The 26,624-nt window shown below is 41.6% G+C and overlaps 1 protein-coding gene across 1 annotated transcript in view; it reads right to left on the bottom strand.

The window, feature by feature from the left end:
* Positions 1-26,624, bottom strand: part of ADGRB3 (adhesion G protein-coupled receptor B3) — a 499,090-nt gene that overhangs the window by 40,118 nt on the left and 432,348 nt on the right. Inside the window, exons 19-25 of the mRNA XM_044421464.1 lie at positions 19,881-20,031; positions 18,981-19,050; positions 15,840-15,906; positions 10,854-10,939; positions 7,371-7,469; positions 6,850-7,021; positions 2,584-2,679 (exon numbers count right to left, since the gene is read on the bottom strand). Of these exons, the coding sequence (XP_044277399.1) occupies positions 2,584-2,679; positions 6,850-7,021; positions 7,371-7,469; positions 10,854-10,939; positions 15,840-15,906; positions 18,981-19,050; positions 19,881-20,031 (741 nt within the window). The remainder of the gene's footprint in view (positions 1-2,583; positions 2,680-6,849; positions 7,022-7,370; positions 7,470-10,853; positions 10,940-15,839; positions 15,907-18,980; positions 19,051-19,880; positions 20,032-26,624) is intronic.

The following is a 26,624-nucleotide window of genomic DNA, read 5'->3' as shown; positions in this document are numbered from 1 at the left end:
GGGAAACCCATCATGCTAGCCAGCACTATTGACATAGGACAAACACCAGGATCTCTTAGCACAACATCCACTGTGTATCACTGGAGCCTTCCTTTTCTTACCATCCCAATCATGGAATAGGGTTTTAAAGTCTAAGTTTTGCACAGAGGAAGCTGCAATGTACCACTATCCCTATTAATGCTGCCATGTAGCCTTTGCTTAACAGTAACAGTGCACAAGCACTGTACAGAGGAGAGGATGGCAGCCTTTCTTCTGTCTGCTTAGTTGGCTTTCCAGGGGTAGCTAAAGCAACAGGGCTCCCTTGGGTAAGTGCTAGGTAAACATGCAGGAGACCTCAACCACCTTGATAATTTGTTCCAAGGAATGGGGGCAACTATGGAGCTGGTACCTGAAATGGGGTGGCCAATGCATTGGGAGATTCTCTTCAGGGTGCCTAATTACTCACTCTGTGTGCTCATGCTTATTCAAATGCAAGATTGGGCTATTACCAGACTAGTTAATTAACCAATGCCTGCCTTCCATTAAGTCCTAATCTCTTCAGCGTAACCCACTGAATTGATGACTCCATTTACTTCCAATGCAGGAAAACACCAAGGGAGATTTTGGGGCTCATGTGAAAGAACTCAGAAAGAGGCATGCTTTGTTAAATGTGCCACAAGAAAATAAAATGAGGTGATTCTGCAAATCATTATTCATACAGCTACAAGATCCCAAGCTCACTGCCAATGCTGGTTCAATGTTCCTACATTAAAATGCCTTCTGCATAATATATTCCCCATATATTCAACACTGTAGACATATTTATGCAGATAAGCCTTTTAAGGCCACTGATTTGATGATATTTCAATGGCATGCTGTCTGCTTCCCAACACTTTACTCCATTGCTCTGATGTATACAACACAGTATTCATACAAGTAATTGTGTTATTGCACAGAACTTCATTAAAGCAATTTGACCACTCTTCATGAGGAATTTTAATAGTATTTATTTATTTTATTCTTTGGCCAGGGTGACTTAATTTATACTGTTAATTTATATTCTTTTAACGAAGTTTATTTATGTCTGTGAGCCACCCCGAGGCTTTGGCGAATGGGGCGGCATAGAAGTTTACTAAATAAATAAATAAATTTTAAGGTAGCTTGTTGGAGCTACCAAGTTCCTTTTTAGTGTATGCCATTCAAATAGCTTTACAGAAGATCATCTGTAAACTCCTTTCTTGCTGTCCTTTGCAACCCTTACTGCATAAATTCAAAACTTCATGTTGAACTAATGGCTAATGCAGAATATAAGTATGAGGAAGCCTTGCCTTTAAATTGCTTGTAACTTCAAAACTCCCTTATTTCTGGTCCACTAACTTAGCTGCTTCATTTTGAATATCTCTGCGACATATCATCTGGAATTTCCATTTAATGTGTCATGTCTTTCAGGAATAAAGAGAAAATATCTCTCATTTTACACCTCTCCCCCCACCCCCATTTTCCTTGCTCTAAAGTGCTCTTTGTCTACGGTGCTGAGCATATCACCATTTCCTTTCAGTTCTGACTGCAGGATTCACCTGCCCTTGTCAACCTCCTCCTCTGAGTCTATAGGGATAAAACTGGGGTTTATTCTCAGTGATGCCATCTGGGCAGAACTTTGGGGCACAAGTACAAGGGACGAAGTCAGTAGAGTGAACAAAGATTCCCTCAAATGAAGTAGGGGTGGCTTAACACATTTAGAATGAAATACTCATTGCTATCCAAAAGGGCTCCTTCCCTGCTCCTCTGTCCCATAAGACAATTACCTCTCTTCACATAACATTGTGTATGCAGGTTGTTGTTGAACCACTGTTTGTGTTTGAAGCATGGGTTGTGCAGATTCCATGCTAAGAATGTTTTGTTTTAACCATGAACAGCCCAGGAAGAGAATCCATAGTTTCTTGCTGGGCTGTGGGTTCTTCATGAGATCTTGGGTTACATACCTTGCCTGCGACAGCAAATTAGGGGCTGTTTTTCAGACTAGCATTATAAAGTGCAGTTAGGCTCTTATTATAAGTAAATCCTGTCAAAGTAATTACTAGTTTTAAAAATGGGTACAAAAGTAACCAGAGATGTAGCACAATGGCCAACAATTTGAGCTAGGAAGTACCCATGAATTCATCTTAATGAAGCCACTCCTCTTAGTCTTACTGCTCTATTGCATAGGTCAGAAGTATGGATTATTGAGATAATAGGTGTAAAGTGCTTCAAAATGCTTTGCGTAAATATTGATATAGTGAAGTTGTCATTGCTGCATTGTTATTCCTACATGATCCAACTGTTCTTCTCTAGAAATCTCCATTCCATGCAGAAAAGGAGGCAAGCACACTACATGATAGAAAATCATGTGAAAAAGTGGAAGATGCTCATAATGCATACATACAAGAAGATAACATTAAAATGCACATAATTAAATACAGACTTGTGCTTTGGGGTGCTTTATTTTTATGTAAATCTGCACACAGCTGCAAGTTGATCGTGTACGCATGTGTGCATGATGCGCATACGTGCGTGTATGCATGGGATGCAACCTGAAAAGCAGTTGAAGATAAAATTAAAACTAACCATGATCTGAGCATGTCCATTAGGAAAGGAGCTTGAAGAATCTGCATTAATTGGGTCTTGACAGTTTCTTAAACGACATCTAAATGCATCTTGAACCTGGTGAGAAATATCAAGCATTTAGTACATGTATGTACAGAGAATAGTCATAGACAAACTTATTAACCAAATTATACAAATATTATATTTGATTAACCTTTATTTTCTCCCTTGGTACAGAGTTGTATTTGTAGTGCTATTTGTGATGATACAGTGCAATTGGCTAAATCAAAGTAAATACTTAAAGAGGACCATGGTTATAGTAGCATGCAACACAGTCGTGTGTTTACTCTGAACGAAGCACCATCGAATGCAGTGGGGCTTACGTTCAAGTAAGTGGATGTAGAATCACAGTCATTGTTTGTTTTGTATAGGAAACCGCAACTGTTATTTTACCACTTATAGACAACCTTAATAAATGTTCCCATTAAGACTGCTTAGAAGATTAATGGGAAGAAATCCAAGAAGTTTATTTCCACAAAAATACTCTTGATTCAATTTCTGGGTATCATGGCAATACCAGAACTGGTACCAGCAGTGGGCAAACACAATCGCACGAGGAAAAAATGGTCAAGAAGATGGGCTTATTCCTGACCAAACCTGAGACTGCACTACACATGGAGTAAATTTCATCACTGATGTTTGCTCCTCTCACGGTTGGGGAGGATACACCATTGTCCTTTATGATCTCCTAAAGAACATATGCGGAGACTTCAGTAATATGTTCAAGCTCAAGGTGGGAGCAAAGAATGATCGCTGGGCTCGGCGTTCAGAAGTGAATGAAGTACATTTCGAATCTCTGCTTGCAGCTCCTTTTGCTCTTCTCATATTCACAGAATTGGTGCCGATGGTGTAGTCCTATAAAGCGTCCTCTTGATTTCCACCCCCACAACATGAAGCAGCAAGACTGTCTCAGAGCCAGACAGAGCAAGAGAGACAGATGTGCTGGACGTGCCGGTACTAAGGAAGTGGTTTCCTTGGCAACAGTAACCAATTCAGCGCTCTTCTAACTTGCCCTTGCTCCTCACATGCGCTTTTCTTCTCTCTCCCACACCCCCTTTTAAGTTCATGCAATTGAGGTATGGTGGTGGGAAGGAGGGAGACTGTGGATTGCAATGCTAAACAGAGATCAAATAAGTATAATAGAAAAAGGAAAAAATACATTTCTGAATGCTCCTTTAATCACCTATCTTGTTTTGTTCAAATTAGGTTCAGAGCAGGCTGTATTCCCACATGCCATCTCATTCCTCATACAGTGTTTGTGCATAAAGCCAAACTACAGTTTAGTGCTACCCTCACGTTTCTGCATTCTCTGCTCTGTGCTTTGGAAGACAGAAAAAACAGAATTCTGTTCCATTTCAACAGATTTCTGCTCTGTTCTTGCGTACGGAAATAATTTGCTTGCCAGCAAAATAACTTAGGTTCTGTTGTTGGCTTATTTGGCAATTGGGTGGGATTTCTTTTAAACCACGATTCTTGGTTCTTAAAAGAATTCTGGCTCATTCCTGCCCCAGTCCCATGAGATGAGGAGAGGGGAGGGCTTGCATGCAGGTCTAGCATTTTGTGCAGTCTTTTCTGTCCATGTGCATAGCATGGGCATATGGCTTAGCATTACATACACATGGGGCGCCTAGGATTATTAAAACTTGCTCTTCCTCGCCCCTCTCCCCCTTGCCTTGCTATTTCCCTCTCCCTCTACCCAGCCTCACTGTTTTTCTCCTCCCTGCCTCTCCCTAGCTCACTGTTGGCAACCAGGTCCCCAGAGCAGCCATTGCGTGACTACTCAGATCTTTTGTGGTGGCACCTATAGCAGTTGCTTAAATTTCCAAACATGCCTACAGATCCAAAGTGGCTGGGGCTCCTGTATTATATTACACTAGACTGATGTTTCAAAAAAGTCAAGGCAAAAGTGAACACCTCCTTAGATTCTGCCTTTACAAGGTGCCGCTTCTGTCTGCTTGTCATTTACAATGGCTGACCCTCTCCAAAGTTGCAACCTGTTTCAATACAAAACATACTGATGCAATATTTATAGGAAGTGTTTATATTTTATGTATTTAAATGCATAATAATAGGAGCAGAGGAAAACAGGTATGACTTTTACTCTAAGATGTGGCATTATCTGTGACACATACGTGACATTCTGATTTATAGTGTAGGCTTATAGAGGCATATTCCACATTTCAGATGAAGGAATGGAAAACATAACCTGCTCTATTCATTTTCTATTAGCATTACACATGTTGATAAGGTTTACTGAAAGGTATTTCTTGTTATTAGCTAAATCAAGGCATCAGTTTTTATATGGAAAAATATCTAGACTACAGCTGCAATCTTGAACATAACAGAAAGTAAATTTATTTGTACATGGTGGGAATTACTTCTGAGTAAAAATGTCTACAATTGCACAACATATGTGTTATATCAAAGGGGCAAAACATTCCATTTGATCAGTATTATTTGTGAAGTGGTTGATATGGCAACTTTTGGAGCACATATGTGCACAAAAGCTGTTTGTTGTTTAATTGTAAATGTGATACTAAGATCTCAAATCCTTTATTCCCTAGAACTTTTCTACTGGATTTATTTATTGCATTTCTCCACTTGCAAGGAGCTCAAGGTCATCTCCCATACAGATAATTTCCTCTGTTTACCTCATAAAGGCAGTGTGGTGTAGTGGTTAAGAGCACTGGACTAGGACTCAGGAGTTTGGGGTTTTCGTCCCCGTGCAGTCATGGAACTCAGTAATGACTTTTGGCTCCTTACCCCTGCAGACTCTCAGCCTAACCTACCTAACAGGGTTGCTGTTGTGAGGGTAAGATTGAGAGGAGGAAGGGAATTGTGCAACCTGACTTGAGCTCCTTTCAAGGAAAAAGGTGGGATAATGCAAAGCAATGCGATATGTCAGTGCTGCCCAAAGCTAGCTATTTCGTGAGCATGAATACATATATCCCTGTCAAGAAACTATGGCATTTTGACAGCTAGCTATCAAAATTGACAGCTCTCATAAACAGAGTGGGTCACATTTTATAAGTTTCTGGGCTCCTTTGAGGCAGTTGAGTCCAGTTAACAAACAAACAAACAAACAAACAGTTCTTGCCATGAAAGTGGTACAAATCCCATTGCCCTCTTATTGTGAGTATAAACCATTCATAATTTTGGTTTGGCATGAGAGGTCAACTTCGATTGTTGTCAAACCAACACAAAGGTCAGGGAAAGGCTATTTGGACTCACTCGAGAGTGCCACTTAGCCATTTGTAGTGGCCCAGGTGGGCTTGGCAGCAGAGGCAAGGATTAATCCCTAGTTGCCAAGTGCTTCACTGGCCAGTTCCTGGTACCCATGATGTGGTCAGTCATTGGGGTTTGGACAACATGACAGCCATACTGTATACATCTCCAACAACGATGGTTTGCCAGAGTGGAGGGTTTCTCTCAAACAAGACATCCTGTGGGTAATGGGCTGGGTTTGTACAGCACAGCAACCCACCATGGCTTGTCAACCATGTTTGTCACATTACACAAACCTAGTCACTTTCAGACCACATTTGATGCATCCCTGCTATTTCAGTTGGGGTGCACCCCCAGAAGAAGACCCAACCAATAAGAGACAATTGTTCCTGACTGCATGATGAAATCTGGTGAGATGCTAGGCCCAGAAATTCTATTGCTATGCTGGTTTTCACCTCGGCATTCATATGCTTTGAAGTTTTACGTAGAAATGGAAAGTGAAATCACATTTACTCAGCACACCAACCTGTACGACCCTCTCATTTTAAAATGAATCTTTACATGGTCTTTGTTAACCACAGAATTTTTCCAAGGCAGTCCATGAGCAAGACACCCCCTTTTTGATGGCTCTGGAAAAGCTGTACAGAAGAAAGACATGGGGGAGTTTGGCGCTCTTGTGACCACCAAAGTTTGACACCATTGAGATACTCTGTTTCTCAATGCTGGTTACAATGACAGGGAAAACAGATGTTAGAACGATAAAAGAACATTAGATACTAACTTAAGGCAGAAAATTAAGAGTTTTACCTTGTGGAGTTACTGTGATTGTGTTTGTGTCACCCTTAAACGGAAGGAAGGTTAAACTGAGAGCCTTTGTAACATTCCTTTTCATGTGGGGAAGCAAAGCACCCTCGCCACTACTTGGAGGCTGATGAACTGAACAGAAGAGCCACCTGCCTGGTTAAGACCCATGACTATCTACCCCCAGAACCAGCTTCTTACCTCCCGTCGGAGAATGCAATGGACCATGACAATGACGAAGCCCTGCAAAGAATCAAACACAGCAAAGAGTATCTGAAATAGGATGGATCTCTTGTCAGTCATCGCCAGAACTGCAGACATCCAAGTCAGAGCCAGGAGAGGCAGCACGACACAGGAACTCCAAAGAGACGCCCTAGACAGTAGCAGAGAGGAAAGAGAACAGTGACAGTGGCATTGCAGAACAGTTGGTGGACAAATGCAACCCTGTCTTTATCTATATATCAAAATCTTTTTTAAGGATGGCAACTTGTTAGTTAACATGAAAGCCAATGACAGCAATATAGATATATAAAGACTGATTTTAGTTTTTACATGTTACCCCAATTGAATTTTAAAGTGTGGTTGCCATTTTTTCTTTTTTTTAAATTAACTATGTCCAGTATTAGTAATCATAACTTTTCATCACTGTAGTTTTTTTCTTTTCTTTTCCACATGCACTGTATAAGATTTGTAACAAGAAGATGTAAATGATTAGGACTAACATGGCATTACTGGCGGTGGTGGCTGACAAAGCTGTTGTTGAAACTACTCCACACTTGGCACATTTGAGCGTCAAACCGCTATGAGGCTCACTCATCTGACTGCAAACAAACAGAACACCCACAAAAAAGAACAAAATATTGAATTTTTGGTCACCAAAAAAAGTTGCTACTGAAATTTAGTTGTTTAAATATGATGGCATGCAAGGAAAAAAAATAGCAAGTAGACTTATTCAGGATGCAATGTTCTAATTTATCACAGAACTCTATTTGTACCATACATTGTTTGCTTTACACATTTAATATATATTTATATTAATGCTATTTGGAGGAAGTCATTTCATGCAAGGTCAAATGCTTCCATAAGGATTTGGTTTGGTTTCTTTTCTAAAAGTCTGCAGTGTCCAGAGAGAAATGTCCCTTGATAACACAGAATTAAACAGGCATGTGCTAGTGTAAGACACACAAGGTGAAATCTCTCTATTCAGACCATTTAGAAGGCCAATATGCCCGTCTCTCAAGGTAAAAGAACAAGAAAAATTGGCAGTGAAGGACACATACCTTCAATTCATTAACAAGTGTAATTGGAACATATCCACAAATTAAGATGGTTTCCTCATTCTGCCAATGGAAGTGATTATTGGAGCAGGTTTGATAACTATATTGAATATGCACATTCTGAATTTATGGTAGATACTGGCCTGGATACAGGATTTGAAATGTATGGAATTTAATGAAAATATTAATTCAGGCTCCAAAAATGGTAATCTTATTTCACTTTAATAAAACACAGTAGGCAAGCATTAATATTAAAATGTGTGTATGTGTCTCTCTGTGTGGGTATACATATATATATGTACACCCACCTACCCACCCACCCACACACACACACATATTGGTACAGAGCACTATATCACAACACACAACACCCAGCAACCAGTTCCAGCTTCCTCCCCTGTATGTTACAGCAAAGGCACTGCCTGGCTATTTCAGGCCTCCATTCAACCTAGTAATATCAGTGCTATCTAAATATACAGTGTAAGAATTTGACCAGCTGGCAGAAGTATCTGTATTTTTATATAATGGAGGAGAATATTTAAGAAAAACACTGGCTTTGTTCTCGATCAGCCCACGGAAACTTGTATTTCCCAAACTACCCCTCCTATAGGATAGGCTTTACTTTCAAAGTTTACTTGTAAAGCTTGTCTTAAGTGGTACCCCAAGACCAGAAACTCCAAGTCAAAGGCATAGTGCAGGAGTGGCCAGAGTGAGGCTCAGGAGCTGCATGCGTCTCTTTGAGTTTATTTTGCGGCTCAGCACTTGCCGCCATGGGCACCCGCTTGCCACTCACCACAGCCACCCATGGATGCCCACTAGTGGTTCTCAAACATCCGGCATTCACTGCATGTGGCTCTTCTGTTGAGCAAGACTGGTCACCCCCAGCATAGTGCAATTGCCCAGATGTTTTTAGGGCTATGAAGACCAACTTGCCTAAGGGACCAATCTTTTCCTCAAACAATTTTATTCTTCCCCCTTGAGATTTACTAAGGAATCTGCATGGAAAATTACTTCATTATTTATTTAATTCTAAATAATCAATAAAAAAATAAAAATAAACATAACCTATCGCAACAATAAAATCAATGTAAAATAGCAATATTCAAAGTTTTGTTTTGTTTCACACACACATATAAACACAAAAAACATGAGACATGAGAATAAACACTATATTAATAATGTTCATGCATGTTTTGGGACCAAAGCCCACAAAGTAGTGTATAAGAAATGGAAATATTTCCCCCCCCAAATGCAATCTATGTAGAACTCTTGAGAGTACAGGTTAGTTATTCCTGTCCTACAAGATGCATGGGGGTTATGGTGTGTGTGTGAGAGAAAAAACTATGCCTAACTTGCTTTCTCCGGCTGCAATCTTATATGTACTTACCTGGAAGCGAGCCTGTGTTTAGATCTATCACTTCTGAGATCAACCCAGTGAGGAAAAGAGAGCAAACAATTTCTTTCAAAACAAAATGAAGGGTGAAATTCTATGCATATTTGGACAGAAAAAGGGTCCTTCAGGTCCCAGCAGATCCCAGTCAGTCACGTTGGGTGTTGGAGGCCTTTTTCTGTCTAAGCACTCATAGGACTGTGCCCCAAACTAAGCTGTACTCAACTCAGTGGCATTAACTTTTCAGTAGAGATTGCACTGTAAATGGCACTCTACTTCCGTTTAACATTTGGAAAACAGGATTGGATAAAATAACACAATTATTGGGAGATCCATGCATGCCAAAACTTTCTGGGTTAGATCCAGAGCTCCTGTGGATGGAGTCCTGTTCATGGAATAATCTCATAAACAGCAGGAGGGGAGGGGAGCTTTGCCAGCTCCTCTTTCTGCCTGGGGCCCCTTATGTCCACCCAATCTGCTCTCGAACAGAGTGGGCTGCAATGCAGAACTTGCCTTGCCTCCCCATTCTGTTAGCGGCAGGCCCCTCTGCCTCCAAGTCTAGCCTTGTAATTAAGCACTGGCCTGATAGCCAGAGGTGACTATACAGGCACTTGAACAGCTTGGTGTTGGAGAGGGAAGCTTTCTCCTCTGTTCCCAGCATAGAAAAGCAGCTCTCTCCTCCACAAACAGAAGGAGCCCCTTCATTCGCTAATTCGCTCCATCTTCATCCAAACCCCTGTAAGAAGGGGGGGTGTTCTGCTTGTGAATGGGCATTTCACGCTGGATGTAAGAGACAGTTAGGAATGGGGAACCCCTGCATGCATGAGGGCCATACCCCAAGATCTGTGGACAGCAGCAGTGCAGAATACAGCAATTTTGTTCTCTTCCAGATACAATAGGTTGCGTGCTTAGTGTTTTATCTTGATACTTTTATGTTATACACCAGGGGTAGGCAACTTGACCTCTAGATATTTTGGCCTACAACTCCCATCTGCATAGTCAAAGGAGAAGCTTGATGGGTGTTGTAAACTAAAAAAAAAAAAAAGGAAGTCTATCCTTTGCCCACTCCTGGCATACACAAGCAGTTAAGTGGCCAAAATATTATCCATGCTATTTTTATGGGCTTTTGCAATTCTGAAAGAGGACTGTCATAATTTATCAAAGCTGTATAAGTCTAAATTCCATTCTGTGCTAAGCCGCTCTTGCTTTTAGAAAATCGGCAAGTGTGACATGATAAATAATTCAGGCTTCTGATTGACTTAATACCACCATACTTGTGTTTTATTATTTTACTATGGCTCAGTCACATTTTGTGAGGATAATATGAATGCAGTTGTGGTAATGAATAAAATCAGTTAGATTGTTAAATTAAGGAAAAGATTCAAAGTACAATCAAATAAATACATGTTTGATGAATGCAACAATAACACACACAAGAACACATATACATTGAGAGAAAGAGATAGAGGGAGGAGACACTTGATAGCAAGTTCAGATTTTCAGTAGGCCTGGGGAAAAAAATCCCCACTTCTGCTTACCCCGCTCTGTGTTTGAGCTTTTTATCTAGGATTCCATCTCTGGAAACAAGTTTATTAAACACCAAAATGCCGATCACCATGTTGACCTGTTAAATAGAAAATAGACAGACAAAAAACACAACAGTCGGCCTTTTAATGACACTGAATGAAAGCTACTAATTCCAGTATCCTGGGTATAAAATTAAAATATGTAGCAACATTAGGTTGGGTGCCCTGACCCAGTCTTTGGTTGGCCCGTGCAGAAAGGTTAGATGCAGGGACGTATCTTCTGAGAATGTTTACACAGCTAAAGAGTATCAGTGCATATGTGCAAGGGATACTGGCCTCAGGCATATCTCACAAGCACAATATGATCCTCAGCAATTCTTTACTGGGCAGGAGCAGTCCTGCTTCCCACCATGTTTTGATGCAGATGAGAAGATACACGCTTCCATGCATACAGGTGCCACCAGGGGCATTTTCCTACATGTGGTGCTACTTACACACAGCATCTTGCTGTACAATACCGTCTAGGGACTGGGGAAGTGAATTTTGATGTTACAGTGCCATAGCTCAGAGGTAGACTATGTACATTACAAGAATATTCTCCGATTCTGTCATTGATATCTATGGTTAAAAGGATCAGGCAGCAAGTGGTAGGAAAGACCTGCCCCTCATAGCCTGAACAGCTCCTACCAACCAGAACAGACAATACTAGGCTAGATGGACCAAGCTGTGCCAATTGTTGATGTATAGTTGATATCAGCTAAGAATAAGATTCGAATTGCAGTGGCATATTCAATCCAACCTGTTCTGGATGGGGTTGCGCTTCCCCTAAAGGTCAAGGTTCATCATTCTGGAGGATTTCTGGATCCGGAGTTGTCACTGGAGGCACAGTACACTTGGTGGCACCTTTTATCAACTTAAGCTGATATATCAACTATGACTCCATCTGGACAGAGAGAGCCTAGCTACAGTTATCTATGCTCTGGTAACCTCTTGTTTGGATTACTAAAATGTGCTGTACATGGGGCTGCATTTGAAATCATCCAGAAACTTCAACTGATCCAAAACAGGGCACTGGCTCACGAGAACATATTAACCAGTTCTCTTCCAGGTGCACTGGCTGCCACTTGACATCTGGCCCTGTTTCAAAGTGCTAGTATAAACATTCAAAGCCCTAAGAAAATTGGGGCCAGGTCATCTGAAGGATTGCCCCCTCCCATATGTACCTACCCAGACACTGAGGTTATCTTTGGGGGTCATTCTTTGGGAGCTCCCACCAAAGACAGTGAAGCAGGCGGCTATCAGGAGGAAGGCTTTTGTGGCTACGGAATGAGCTCCCCAAAGAGGCACACCGGATGCCTACTTTGTATTTTTTCCAGCACCAGGTGAAAGCCTTTTTATTTTCCCAGCATTTTTAATTAATATTGTGTTTTCTCCTGGGCTGCAGCTATGCCTCTATGCTGATTCAGTTGCAATTACTGTGCTTTTGTTGCTTATTATTGTAAGCCACCTTGAGACCTTTGGGGAGTAGGTGACATACAAATAGAAAGATGTTGATGTGATAATTTTGTGGTTTGTGTGTTTTTAGTTTTTGTTACCTGCCCAAAGATCCTCAGCTACTGGGCAGTGTAGCAATGATAAAACAAACAAACAAAGATTAACGTGTGATTAAAGGTATTCAGTTATGGTGCAATCCTATGGCCTTTTGACACCACCTGGGAGGGCAGGATTCTTTGGATTCCTACCTCTGATGCTGCACCACACATAGGATCCATGTAAGCCTTCAAGTTTGGAGGCTAACATACATTGGGGCTACTGACCAGAGTAGTGGATGCATTTTAAAACTCCAGCTTCCATTCCATTAAAATAACGTAATTCTTCTATTCAGTGTTTGGTGGTTGGGCATTTTGCTGATTGTATTCAGTGTTGTTAAAGTGCATTCTTATGTCTACTCAGAGGTAGGACGCACAATGAATTCAGTGGGACGTACTCCCAGGAAAATACGAATAGGATTGCAGCCTAATGCAATACATAAAATAGTGTGATAGAAATGCAGTAATAAAACAACAACAAATTGTTTCCTTCCTACATCACTTGAACTTGCCCCAGTTCAGCCCCTTCAGCATGATAACCAGTTCATCAGATAGTTGTACAGTGAAGGGACAGGGTGCGAGGGTTTCCTGCTTTGTTCTGGGAGTTATCTGAACTTGGGTTTGCAGGTTTGCTGGAATAGACAATGCTGCGTACTGCAACACAGGGAAGGAAAGTAGTACTGGGTGATTTGTCCTCCAGACATATAACCCCCATCAACTCTAGCCATTGTAGCCAGTAGTGATGGATTCTGGGAGTTGTACACCAAATATCTGGAAGGCCATGAGTTGCCCAACAGCATTCCACAAAACAAACAGAAAAAAGAGGAGAGGGAAATTGAAAATTAAAAATTTGCAGGAGACTTCTGTAGGAAAGGAATAGTCTTGTTGGTATTTGATATACAAATCGATATATATGGACCATGTAAGTATTTCTATGTGAGTAGTACAGGAGAAGAAACAATAGAAGGGTTACATGCACACACACAATTGCCTGGAAATGGTCTGAAGCTTTGTCATAATATGAAAGCAGGCAAATAGCTTGCTTGAACAAGCTGATGCTGATAATATTCAAATAACCTAGATTACTTCTTCTTACCATTTGAAACAATAGGTATATTGCGTTCTGAGTCAGAATTTCATATTTTTAAGCTGGCCATTGTGTGTGCGCACACAATTCTGGCAAGAAGACATTTATGAAAAAAGGCATTGTTCTCCTTTATCTGGATTTCTGAAATGCTTGAGATACTAAGGATGATTCTTTTTGTAGTGTGTTAGTTAGAAAGCAATCAGCCAAAAATATAGATTCCTTGGTGCCTGGAAGCCCCCCCATCCCCCCAGTCAATAAATATATGGCAAGTTCAGCACCACGTCAATTCACTTCAAAGGATTAGCAAAACTGGGAGGCATATCTGCATTCAGTATATTCGGGGATCGATACACAAAATGCAGTCAGCATTTTCTGCGTGCACCAGTAGGAAGAAGGAGCAAGAATTAACCAAGAAGGTGACTGGAAGCTTCTCAAATTAAAAATTTGGTGCTTTCATTATGGTTCATCATTAGGAAGGGATACAGGAAGAAAAAGTGTTGACTTGCATTCTGGCTTCCTTCCCTGCTTTTCTGAATGTCATCACAAGGTGCTTTTTTCTGAGATGGGTTGAAGAGCGGGTTAAATACAGGGCCACACTTGTGGATGTCTCTGCCCTCCCTTGCCACCATGCTGCCAAAAGATGTCCTGCAATGGGTTTCCCAGTCTGTGGGGCATATTCTGAGGAAGTGTGGGGGCTGCAGGGAGGAGGGGCAATGCCCCAATGCCTGCTTTCACTGATGGAGCTGTTGCTTTCAGGGAAATACCACCATTCAATACGACTCAATGATTCCACATGGAATTTGTGTCAAAGAACTGAGTCCATGCCCGGACTATGGTCTCATGCAAATCCAAGAAGGCTGCAAGCCAAGCATTAAGGAGTAAGCTCCATTGAAGAAAATGGTAATTATTTTGGAGTAGACACACATAGGACTGTGCCGTAAATTTGGTTTGGGGCACAGTCCTGTATCTGTTTGGATGAGCTGCCAGGGAAGTGCTGGATGTTGTAGGACTTTTTTTTCTGTCTAAACATGCAGAAGATTGCACCCATATAGGGCGTGTGCCATTCCCATTATGGCAGCTCAGAGACACAGCACTGGGCAAACATTTTCCTTTTTGCAGCCCTTCACAAATTGAGGAGGTGAGAGCAGAGTGTTTTATTCCCTTTCTGAATCTGAGTCAGGAGGAAATCACCTGCACAGAGATGAGAGGTGGCTATAATACCATACGTCTTGCTGGGGAAACTGCCATGATGCCATGAATTTGCTTTGTTAGCTGCGTGAAAAATAAACACGCCTTTAACAAAAGACAGTGGCTTAGGGCCAGTTCATACAAAGCTAAACAGCAGTTATTTTCTCAGTGCAGTTGCGTACTTGAGGACACAAATGCATGGTACAAATATGGAACACGAGCTTGCTCTTTATATTGGAAGGCTGCAGCCAGTTCTGAGGCTGCTGCTGTTCTTATTCAAGTTGTTCCAATCTCAGAAGGGGCCGAAACTGTTTATGCATGTGTGGTTGTTTCATATTAAACTTCTTACACACAGTTGTATATCTAATTACACAATGCAGCAAGCACTGTTGCTTTTGGTACTGCTTTGTAGTTAACTCCCATATGGTCTCCTTTTTTTTCTCAGGGTAAGTGGGAAAATCCCTTTTATTTGACTGAATCAGGAGGAAAGATGTATTTTAATACTTGGTTGATTATAATGTTTAAGTCATGAAACATAATAATCTGAATGACCCTTTGGGTATTAGGAGGGCAAGTCTCCTTTAAGGGAGAGGCTGGAATGAACAAACTGAAATATATTAGAAGTGAAGTGAACCAAAATCAGAGACTGAGAGAGAGAGACAGCAAATCAGATGGAACTGTTGCAAAAAACAAAACAAAACCAAAAAACCAGAATAAAATGCTTGTTCTAAGCATAAGAATCATTTCATAGTACAAGAAACACAGTTATGATAGCATTTTGACACAGATTTTCAAAGAATCTCTTCCTGTACAGAAAGAATATGGCACAAATTAGACACATGAAAAAACACAAGCGCTTTTTTAAGGCTTCAGTCCTATATACACTTACCTGGAGTAAGTCTCAATGAACTCAGTGGGACTTACTTCTGAGTAGACATGCATAGGGTTGCACTGGAAGCTTTTGCACACCTGAATTGATTCAGCCACTTCTTCCCACATAGTAAAAGCAAATAGAATCTGCTTTCATCACTTCCAGATTAAAATCAAGTTAACTGATTTACCAGTCACTCAATAATTCAAATAATACGCATTACCACGGCTACTTAAAATACTGAAGGTGATTTTAATGTTTACCAGGACAACAGCAGCTGCAGGTCCAACAAAAGCATAGAGGAGTCCTCCTTCAAGAGACAGCCAGCAACTGGAAAGAACATTAGGAAAAAACTAATACAAATTAATAAGGTGTAGCATCTGTCCGTCTGTCTGTCATGGAGCCATGCTGACTCCATTGCTACTGCAGGTATCAACCTTTTAAGATACTTCTTCAGCAAATAGAAAACTAAAATTCATAACACATCTTGGCCACCCAAGCCCACCCCATTGACTAGTAATGTCTAAACTGGCCCCTTTACCCCTCTCCTTTGCAATGTGGAATATTTCTGTCCACATGTAAGAGTGGGGCCACATTACAGCACAAGGGGAAATGGAATCCTGGTTGTAGGATTTTTAAAACTAGACTGTGACTGGGGGCAGAGGGATCTGTAAATGCAGTAAGGCGAAGGGAAGCATAAGCAATCTGATAGGGAGGTGAAAATGTGATGGATTTCCATGACTTGGCCCTCTGGATTCTGGTTTTCCAACCCTGTGCAGGTGCCAACTCACTATGAAGTGAGTTGAGCTGATTTGCAAACTTCTGTCTCTAAGAAGGACTGTCATTTGCATATTTTTTAAAAGAACACTAACAACAATTGTGCAAATAGTGCTATTTGTACCATTGGTGCGCCTTTATATAAATTGTGCAATTCATGCTATTTTGCACGTTTTGCATAATTTGGCACCTGAAAAACACATGGGTCTAGCATGGATCTAAACTTGTTGATTTTAGGCAACCTGAACTAGATCAGTATGTTTCTCGGGTGCTGATTTGTATAAAACATGCAAAATATCATGATTCACAGTGCAAATTGTGTCATTTCTGCACATTTTGCTAGCATTTTTTAAAATGCACAAACTGCAGTCTGCCTTGGAGACAGATGTTCATGGGAAAAAGCCCAGCCTTCCCTGCATCCCATTAGTGGACTGGAAGGAGGCAAGAAGTACATCAAGCTCAAATGAGTCACTTCTCACCTTGGTACATTTCTAGTTAGGAATATAAAGCTGGCATTAGCCATGCATGAACAGGGCTTTCCTCTTTGCCAGGGATGGCTGAAAAAGCAAAGCTGAAGATCATTGGGATTCTCCAAACATCATCTTGCAGTTTGGCTCGTGTATGACTCCTCTTCATGTTTATGGTTGCTACTCATGGGGAGATTTGCACAAATTGACCAGTGGTGCAATGGAAGATGTACACAAACCTCCTGAAATTTGCACACCTCACCTAATATGCGCAACATTTTCCCATAAGCACAGTGCGGCTGGTTTAGCCTAGTGAGGCCATTTGCGCAAATTAAGAAATTTACACAAACTGAACACAGAATTGGGAACAAAATGGAAGCATATGTGCATCTGATGACTGGTGGATGTTTTCAGCAGCCTCATGCTCCTACTTGGGCTTCAAATGGCTTCTGAATGCTGTGAGTCAAACAGAATGTTCATATATCCCTGCTCCTCACACGCTTTAACACGCCTCCGAGTGAGGGAATGGGGGTGACTTAGTGGCAGCCAGAAATACATCTAGGCTTGCATAATTCAATTTGCATTTACAATTCCAGTGCAGACAAATAACACATGGTTGCTACGTATTGTGTCTATTTCTTAAAGTACTGGAACATCATCACATTCTTTGTGAAAGAACCTCGCTTTTTCATTATTACTTTATATTCTTAGGCTCACAAAACTTTTAAAGTAAGCTATTCACCATGTTTAATTGTTTTTAGGGTGAGAGAGAAAGAGAGAGAGCACGAGAGAGAGAGGTCCTACAACCCCTAGCACACCCTAGCCAGGCTGGTTGGTGAATGCTAGAAGCTGCATGCCATTTTTCCTGTCTATACATGCAGAGGATTGCACCCCCAGTGTATTTTCATTCAGCAGTTTTCATGCTATCATAACATAACGAAGAAATCTCTGCATTTTCGGATTCTTTTTGGAGTGGTGTGACTTTCAAAATAGCTAATCTTTCTCACTTAAAATGTGAATGCTAATGTACCGCATTCTGTTACACTGAACAGGCTACAATGGAGCTAAGCATTATATTTTTAAAATGGCATGAGTGAAAAGCAGCTTGCACAACTCATCGTTCCCTTCCCCTTCTTTCCCCCCATAGCCCTCCCACTGCAAATACTCTCCCCAGACCCTCTAGGAGGGTGGAATGGATCCTTCCTGAACAGCCTGGACTGGGTCAAGTAGATCAGCGGCATGTGGGAGGAACTGCCTGAAACTGGATGAAGGGATCTTGCATGACCACAGTTTCTGCTGGCAGATCCGTCTATCCAATTTGGGGCAACCCCTCCCCCCCACCACACACGCTACTGCTCTATACAGGGTCACCCATGGTGATCTGGAGGAAGCCTGAAGCCCCTGGAAAAGCTCTGAAGAACTATTTAGGGGGAGAGAAGTCTTCTGATTCCAGTGCATTGATGCTAAAACAGTCTCACTATGGGTGCTTCCAGATGAGGATTTTATCATGAAACCACACTGGCTAATTACAGTGTGGTAATTAAAGGCTAGGACAGGGACTTAGCATTGTCTTCAATATGTAACCCCCGCCCCCCGCCATGCTTTTCTGCTGCTTTTCCCATCTTTTTTCTTACTCCTGCACCCAAAAAAAAAAATCCATTAGGAACAGTTTCACAGTGCCTTTTCATGGTTAGGGATTGGAGCCCTGGGTCTGGAAGCCTGCTGTGTCTCCTTTGTCACCCTTGTGATCATGGGGGGTCCTTGGAGGGACTGGGGGGGGGGACCTGAGAAGCCTTTAGAAAAGATTGAAGGGATAGTCTAGGCCACCTATACTGGAAATAGGGTTCAAATGATAAGATCTGATGCCAGAGCGGTACATTGTGAAAGTTAGGACATTTTCTATTTTGAAGAAAGCAATGCACAGTCGCATGCTTGGTTGCTTGCTGGCATTAATAAATATTCCTCCCTCGGCTGAGCTTGTATGTCTATCTCAAATTCCTGACATAGGCGGGCATTATTCTGCCTTTAAACAGCCTCCGTGCCAGCAGAGAAGTGAGAACCATGGCAATACCCCAACCAAGTCTGTGTGCTCAACAGGGATGGAGGAGCCATCCTCCGAAACAAAGTGCATGGCCAGTAGATTATTACAGAATGACTTACTAGTGACTGGTTCCGTATCCTTTTGTCTTTGTAAAACCTATTGATATTGCCACCACAAGTGCTGGTAAACCTGGAAGAGAAAACATAATGATTACTTCTCTCCGCACACTCGATAGTCTCTAAAGCACCACAGAGTCCTTTGTGGGTTTTACTGCAATAGACTAATATAGCTACACTCCTTGTATTTAACCAGAAATCATAGCTTTTGAGAGCCACAATGCCAGCTTGGATGTGAAAAACCCAGCTTTCTGCAACCTCAAATTCACTGGATTGCAACATCCACAATTCCTGTCTCAGGTGTTCCTTTGCTGTACTGGCTGAGAATCATGGGAGCTGCAATCCAGCACATGTGGAAAGCACCAGGTAGGGAAGGCTGTATCCACCAGTAAAGGTTTTAAGAAAGAACCTTTTCACCAGCATTGCTGAAAAACGCCCTTCCCCTACTATTAACTTGTCAATAGCTCTGCTTCCATTTCAGCATGCATGGTTTCAAGGTTGCTAAGTGACCAGTGCATTTGACACTGTATACAATAAAGAAATTGTATGGAGATTTGATGGATTTCAGTCAGGGTCTTTTCTTTACTTTTCTTTTCAGTTGCTTTTGTTTTTGAATTCTCAGGCTTACAGAGAATCTGCTAAAGGTTATAAGTTATGGTGTGATAAACTCTCATAATGAATGGGACATTCATCATCAGCCATATCCTGAAGCAGATCAATACAACTAAATTATATTCTTGCTTGCTTTTCTATAGAAAATCTTCCACTACTAATATTCAGTTTAGAAACTTTGCAATCTACTACATGTCAGGATTATTGAAACAAGCATTCATGTTCCAAAGGTTATCCATGCATGAAATATTAAGCTGAAAAAAAAATCTTAGCTGAGTCATAGAAGCTCACCCCATCCAAGGCATAAAAAGCGTTTTCTTATGAGTCGTGTCCTAATTTTTCCAGTAACAGCCATGTATGACTGCCATGCTTCTGTCAAAACCCAACAAAATGAAGCTAAGAAGAAGAAATGTAAAAACGCAGTAGTGGTGGCACAGATGCCCTGCAGAGAAGAAAGAAGGGTTTCATTGAATACTTTGAGACAGTCAAAGATCTGTTACATTTCAGCACTTTGATTTTCTGCTGTAGAACAAACTCTGACTTTATATCATAGAAAAATAAACAGGTAAATATATCATTATTCTAATGAACCCCAACCAGAACTGGAGGAAAGGAGGTCTTCTATTTGTGTGCAGCCTCCTTTAAATTTACCTGTATCAAAAAGCTATTCTTCACCATAGTGGTACAAATTATTCCCGTCAGCAGGAAGCATATTGGAAATGTAGTGGGTAACTAATGAATGGAACAGGATCAGGACAATTTCTAATCCTCACATATCGGGCTTAGAAAAGCATACCTGCTGGATCTGTGTGCATGAATTCAAATTGAGATCTGCAGAAATCAATACACTTGCATACTGCTTCCCAGCATAAGCTCGACACACATGAAAAGAGATAGCATGCACAATCCATCCATCTCTGATATCACATATTTCCAAGCAGGGGAATTCGAACTGCAAGAAGTGTTCAGAGATCCACCCGCCCTCATGTGCTTTTCTGAGGTGGTGCTTTCCCACAAGGGTTGTCCCTGGGCTCTGCTGAATGCTTGGATTGGCACTGGAATCTGAGCCCTTCAAGAAAAACATAGGGTGGAATGTCTAGGTGGCCTGCCTGCACACACCCGTTGCTGAGGAGCAGCACAGGAGGAGGATGTGCACCCATCTTGTTTGAGCAGTCCTGTGGCCAGCTGGTTTGCCACCCTGGATACGGTGTGCAGGACTAGATGGATTAATCCAGCATGGTTTTTCTTATGTTCGGGGTATTTAACGACCTAGCAAGGACTAGAAAGCAGACTTCCTGAGTCCTAGTTCAACACCCTAACCACTACACAACAAGATAAGATTTACCAACTTATACAGGTATGCATTTTTTTTAAGAAAGACACAACTATCTCTCCAACTTCTACATAACCTTCCAAATATATACCTTAATGTAGTTTTCTGCAGCATTGCTGTAAGATCGTGGTTCTTGCAATACACAGAAAAGGGGGAACTAGTTTTAATCACAATAGAAAAACCATATCAATGTTAAAATAAAAATTATTAAAATATGTTTGACTCAACTATATGCAAGTGTGTGTACAATAAAAGCTGAAAATTGTCTTCACAGCTAAAACTTTTAAACATGGGTTTTCCTAAAAAGAGGGCTGGCAAGCAGTCCGGCAAAGCATAATCAAACTAGTGAAAACAGTAGGGTAAACACTTGATTCCAAAGCTCACAGCTCTACAATCCTCAAGTAACTTCCTTTGGAGTCTCTCTTAGGGCTTGCATTCAGTGAGTCCTTTAAATGATTCAAAGGCACTTCCTATCAAAAAATTCTGTTGTTTCCTGCCCAAGTGATAGTCCCCTCCCCTGATGTTCTATTACAAGCTGACTGAAGAGTCTCCAAACCCACAGGAGCAGCTTTCCCCAAGTGGTGTGAGTTTGAAGCAGGCAAGTGGAAGAGAAGTTCCTTTCAGCAAGAAGGGCTCTGCTGCACGTCTTTTCTGAGCCAAGCATTGGTTCCTGAGCTGGTAGGCAAATGGTTTGAAGGTATAATGGGGATTACACCACCAAGCAGTTTAAAAAATGTGTGGCAACTTTACGTCTAACAAATTTACTTTGGCATTAGCTTTTGTTGATGCTGTCTGCTTCATCAAATGTGTCTGATGAAGTGGACAGTGTCCAGGAAATGGTATGCCAGAATGCATTTGTTAGTCTTTAATTTGCCAAGACATGCTTTGTTGTTTTTGCTGCAATCAACTAACATGTTTGAGAATTGGACTGTGCTGAATGTTTAGGCACATCCTATTTGAGTGCACCTGAAATCAGGGACAAAAAATGATTGACTTTGGTAAGAAGATTTAAGACCAACATAGGTACTTAAAACTACAGGCAATGACAAGCAGGAGAAAAGTTATTGTATGCTAAAGCTACTAATTGGATTATGTTCAGAAAAAGGAAAAATAACGGAAAGGGGTAGGCTATAAAATTCATATGTCTACCCTATTGATCCTCAGAGGCAGCCATCATAGGTAGCCATGAAGCCACATTTCCCTTTATTACAGTTAATTTTCATATTTAACAGCTCCAGCATGATAGCAAATCACTCCTTTCATTTTTTTGCTTGACTGGGTGAGATATTGAAATATAAAAGCTTGCCTGCATAAAGAGAAGGTTCTGAAAGCCAATCAAGGAAACAAAAGTCCCATCCATGTAAGTATACTTCAGCTATTAAGATTAAGATGAACAAAAAGATTTCAGCTTTAAAATCAAACCCAGGGTGCCAATATTTCTGATAAAATAAAAGTGATTATTTTTAAAAACATCTTTTCATGATGAAATGTGCATTTTGTTTTTATCATCTATAAAGTCGTTTTAAATATGCTCCTACTTTTGGTGTTATCAGCAATAGAATGGGGAAAGTACTCTTATGAATAAGTATTCTCATGAAAATTAGTATTTACCATGGCTACAGGCTTCACCACTTAATACCAGAGCAATGAATGTTGCTTATTTAATAAGACTTTTACATACACACCTTTTGCAGCCTGCTTGTTCCATTCGATAGTTATAATGATCATATAATCACAATCATACTCTTGGATCTGCACAGCACCTGCTCATTTCCAGTGTTCAGCAGAAAGGAAAATTTCTGGCCATGAGGGATTCTGGACCAAGTTTTTATTCTACAATTGGATTGCCTCATCCCCAGGAGTATACAGTAGATCCATATATCACTGTCTTAAATTTATAGTCCTCCTATGTTTTCTCACTGATTCTTCCAACCCTTTTCTTACCAGGGAAAAGCCCGTTAAGGGAGAAAAGATAGAAATGTTTCGCAGGGCCATTGGAATATTAGCAATTCATGAATTCCCCTTTTCTGCCTCACTTAAAATTTGGCCTAGAGTCTTGGAGAAAACTGGCTGGCCCGGCCCGGCAAGCAGGGTCCCGTCGTGCAGATCCTTTTCAGGGAGAGGCACAACGCTCTGACAATTCTAAAAACGCCTTTGGGCAAACTGTGTGAAAGCAATCTACCGTACCCAAATGCTTCATTAATTCAGGCAGGGAGGAAACGAACCTGTCCAGGAATCCCTGGCTAAACCTGAAGGAAACAGTCACACTCTGCTGGAAAACAGTGGCTGGTGGAATGCTCTCTGTGGGACACCGAGAATGAGAATCCGGAGTAAGGCTCTTCCCTTTCTTTTGTAGCATCCAGAGGGAATTCCAGAACTTTGGGGTTGTAAAATATCAGTGCCTTCCCAGAGCAGGCCTCCAAATGAACAGGGAAGAGCATGATATGAACTCACTAAAGAGTTACCAGAGGAGGTTTTTGCTGATGAGAATGCATCAGTTTGGTGCATCAGAATGCATCACATACACAGGGCTACTTTGCAAGTTTATTCCATGGATAAGGCAGGCAAAAACTGGCTGCTAAGCAAGTACAGCACTCTCAGTGCAATCTAGTTCCAGAAATATGTAGCATTTCTGGTGCATGGGAAGGGGTCAACAGAAGAAGACTGCTCCCAGAGGTCACAAGTTTTGTCTCCTATAATCCGTCTGTTGGAGGTGGGGAAAGACAATCTGGCTGCTTTTTCTTTTTCACATTGGCATGGCCCTCTCTTTTGCTTTGGATTATCTTTCCCTGCCCCAACCACTTTCTCTCAAGGGACTGCAGCCCACAGCTTCCTCTTTGCCACACTTACCCAGACTCAAAGCCAATTGAAAACAGTAGAGCTTACTTATGAGTAAACTTGTATAGAACTGCACTGTAAGTGTACTTCTGCATCTCTGTGCGTTGCTGTAAGGGAGCTCCTGCCCATGCAGAACATTTTACAAAAGATCACCTAGGAAACCTACTTTGAATGAATAAAAGCACACTGACTGTGTTACGGAAAAGAAAAATACATACATTCACGCACACGCACGCACTACATTGCAGTGATATACAGACAGAGTTTATGCACATGCCTCTAGAGAAAATCTTTTGCCTTAATTAAGAATGTGGAATGGGATTCACCTCAGAGTCTAGGCTTGTACAGAAGAGTTACAATGGCTGGCTTGGATTTTTCTAGAAAGCCAAGAATGCTGCTGATCTCACACTACTCAGCAGGAATATAATACCAAGACTTCCCTCCCCACCATTCTTAGGAGGTGAAATGCAATGACAAGACATCTGAAACTAAAGCACCTTGCACAGATTAAGTGGTGTAAAAGTCATTATAAAAATACGTGCCACTGATTTCTGTGCAAGTTACACAGGAGTACCACTTAGTGGATTATATTTCTGTTCTTGGAAATGATATACAGGGAAGGTGAGGATCCCAGTGGGACCCAGAACTTCAGGTCTGGAGTTGCAGGGAGCTTATACTGCAATATCCAATATGCTGCAAAATTCCCATATTCCTAACAAAGTACTGCGGCATCTTGCTCATGAAACGTTCTCTTTTTGTTTTGTTTTCTTTGAAGGTCAGAAAAATGCATATTTTGGCAACAATTGTGTGTGTGAGTTGGGGGGGGTAGCTTATTTTTTAAGAAAAATATCTAGAAAATACAGCCCACAAGACAGGAAAGGTGTCTTTACATGCTTTTCTTTCACAATGCATACATATGCAGATCCAGACACCACAAAGACTTCTTGTGAACTGCAAGTTTCTCCCAAACTGGGGTGGAAAAGACCTGCCAACTAGGCTGAGGTTTTTCTGAGTGCATTCCTGCTGAAGCCAGCAGTGTCCCTAAGTGAGCAGAAGGTCTTGACTGACAGTGGGCTGCAGACCCGACACAGCAGAACGGACACACACGCTAGATTTCTCTCCATAATGCATCAGTGGGAAGCCTGGCTTCTAATTACATTCGAGACCTACTGGAGAGCAGCAATATTGCTCCTCCAGGATACAGGTGTTTAAACAGGAGGCAGAAGCCTCTCACCTGGGAACTCGATTGAATTCTGCAAGGTAAGATTGTTCCCTTTTGGAGACCATTTTTCTAGGACCACTGGATCTTGCTGTATTGAATTGTTTTGTGTATGTGGTACAGGTTTATTCCACCCATACCCTGATACCAAATCTTATCTTCACAACAACCCTGAGAGGTTTCAGTTCTTTTTCTGCTCCTGCCACCCTTATGACTGTTTTGGAGCTTGTGGCAATTTATAGGGTAATGAGCTCCCACAGCCTTGTTTAAGTGCACTCCTCAAGCAATTTTACCTGTCTCCAGGTGGCCCAGCCAATTTCAAACAAGATGTCACAAAATATGTCACCATTGCTCCTCCCATAAGTAATGTTCTCAAGGTACGAAAGAGGATGAAAGGCCATGCTGGAATATGATATGATTTCTCTTCTTGAATTTTCTAGCTGCTTCCCTGTCTAGGTCCAAAACACTGGCAAACCTCTGCAAATCTTTGTTGGCAGAGCAAGAGCGGATGGACCCAGGAACTGGCTCAGCATAAGGCAGCCCCTTCTGCACCACCTCTGTCTCCCTGAGCCATAGAGTTCTCCCCAGAGTCAAGATGCTAATCATCCCTGGTGTGGAAAATGCCTAGTCTGTGAACAGCTTTGGGCAGTCAGATGATCTGTTGTTCTAAACGTCCACTTGGGCTGCTTTCAAGACTCAGCAAGCTGGATAATGATATCTGGCATTGTTCTGGGATGCACGGGATTTTCCTTGGCTTGGCAAGGGAAGCGTCAGCGGGAATGCCGACCATGCCTTTGCTGAAGGCAACCTGACAGCGAAGTGCTCTCTGGGCGCTCTGCTCCCCAGACGCCATGCAGGGCAGGAGAGGGGCTTTGCCTTTTAGCCGCTGCCATTTGCATGGCCTTCCCTGTTTTCAGGGCCTCGCTTCTCTGGAAGACTTAATTGAGCTTTCAATGTTTAACTTGCATGAATATCTGAGTAACCCGCTTCTCCTCTCTTTAATAAACAGTTTGCCTTTGAAGACAGGCTTCTGTGTCAGGTAGCAAATGATTCTGTTCTTTCATGCTTCTGGGAGATGCGGCTGAGGTGGGGGGGCTGCTGCTGCTCCTGCAGCAGCACAGCTCCAGTTTATAAATAAAAATAGTGGAAATCCAGAAGAGCAGATTTTAAAAGCTTGCCAGGGTGGAGAGTTAGGAGAGACTTTAAGTACTGTCTGGAAGGTCAGTTCATTTTGTGTGCCAAGAGATTAAATCCAACCAGAGAATAGCTTCACATCCCTCCTGAATTCACACAAGGTGTTTGGACAGCTCACATTTTTTACTTGTGAGTGAGTTTGGAATAGTAGAATGAGCCAAACTCTATCAATATTAAATAGAGAGATAATGTAGGACACTTGGTTGTGTCCTTTCTTGTTTACTTGTTTGTTTGTTCAGCTCATGGAAGCGCAAAGCATGCTTGGATCCACAAAAGCCCTCCCAAGAACCAGGCTGGTAGAAAGGGTTGAAAGCCACAATTGCTTTGCTGGTATGACAAATCAGATGGTCTCCTTAGAAAGCTGAAGTTGATCTGAGAGGAGAAATTAAACCCTATATACATATACAATAAATGTGCTTTGCACTGATGCGGTCATCTGTGTATGATGCTG

The sequence above is a fragment of the Varanus komodoensis genome, unplaced genomic scaffold (assembly GCF_004798865.1).
Source record: "Varanus komodoensis strain SLA01 unplaced genomic scaffold, ASM479886v1 scaffold12, whole genome shotgun sequence".
Lineage (NCBI taxonomy): Eukaryota > Metazoa > Chordata > Lepidosauria > Squamata > Varanidae > Varanus > Varanus komodoensis.
Note: the sequence above shows the minus strand (reverse complement) of the source record. Positions and strands in the feature narration are given on the sequence as shown.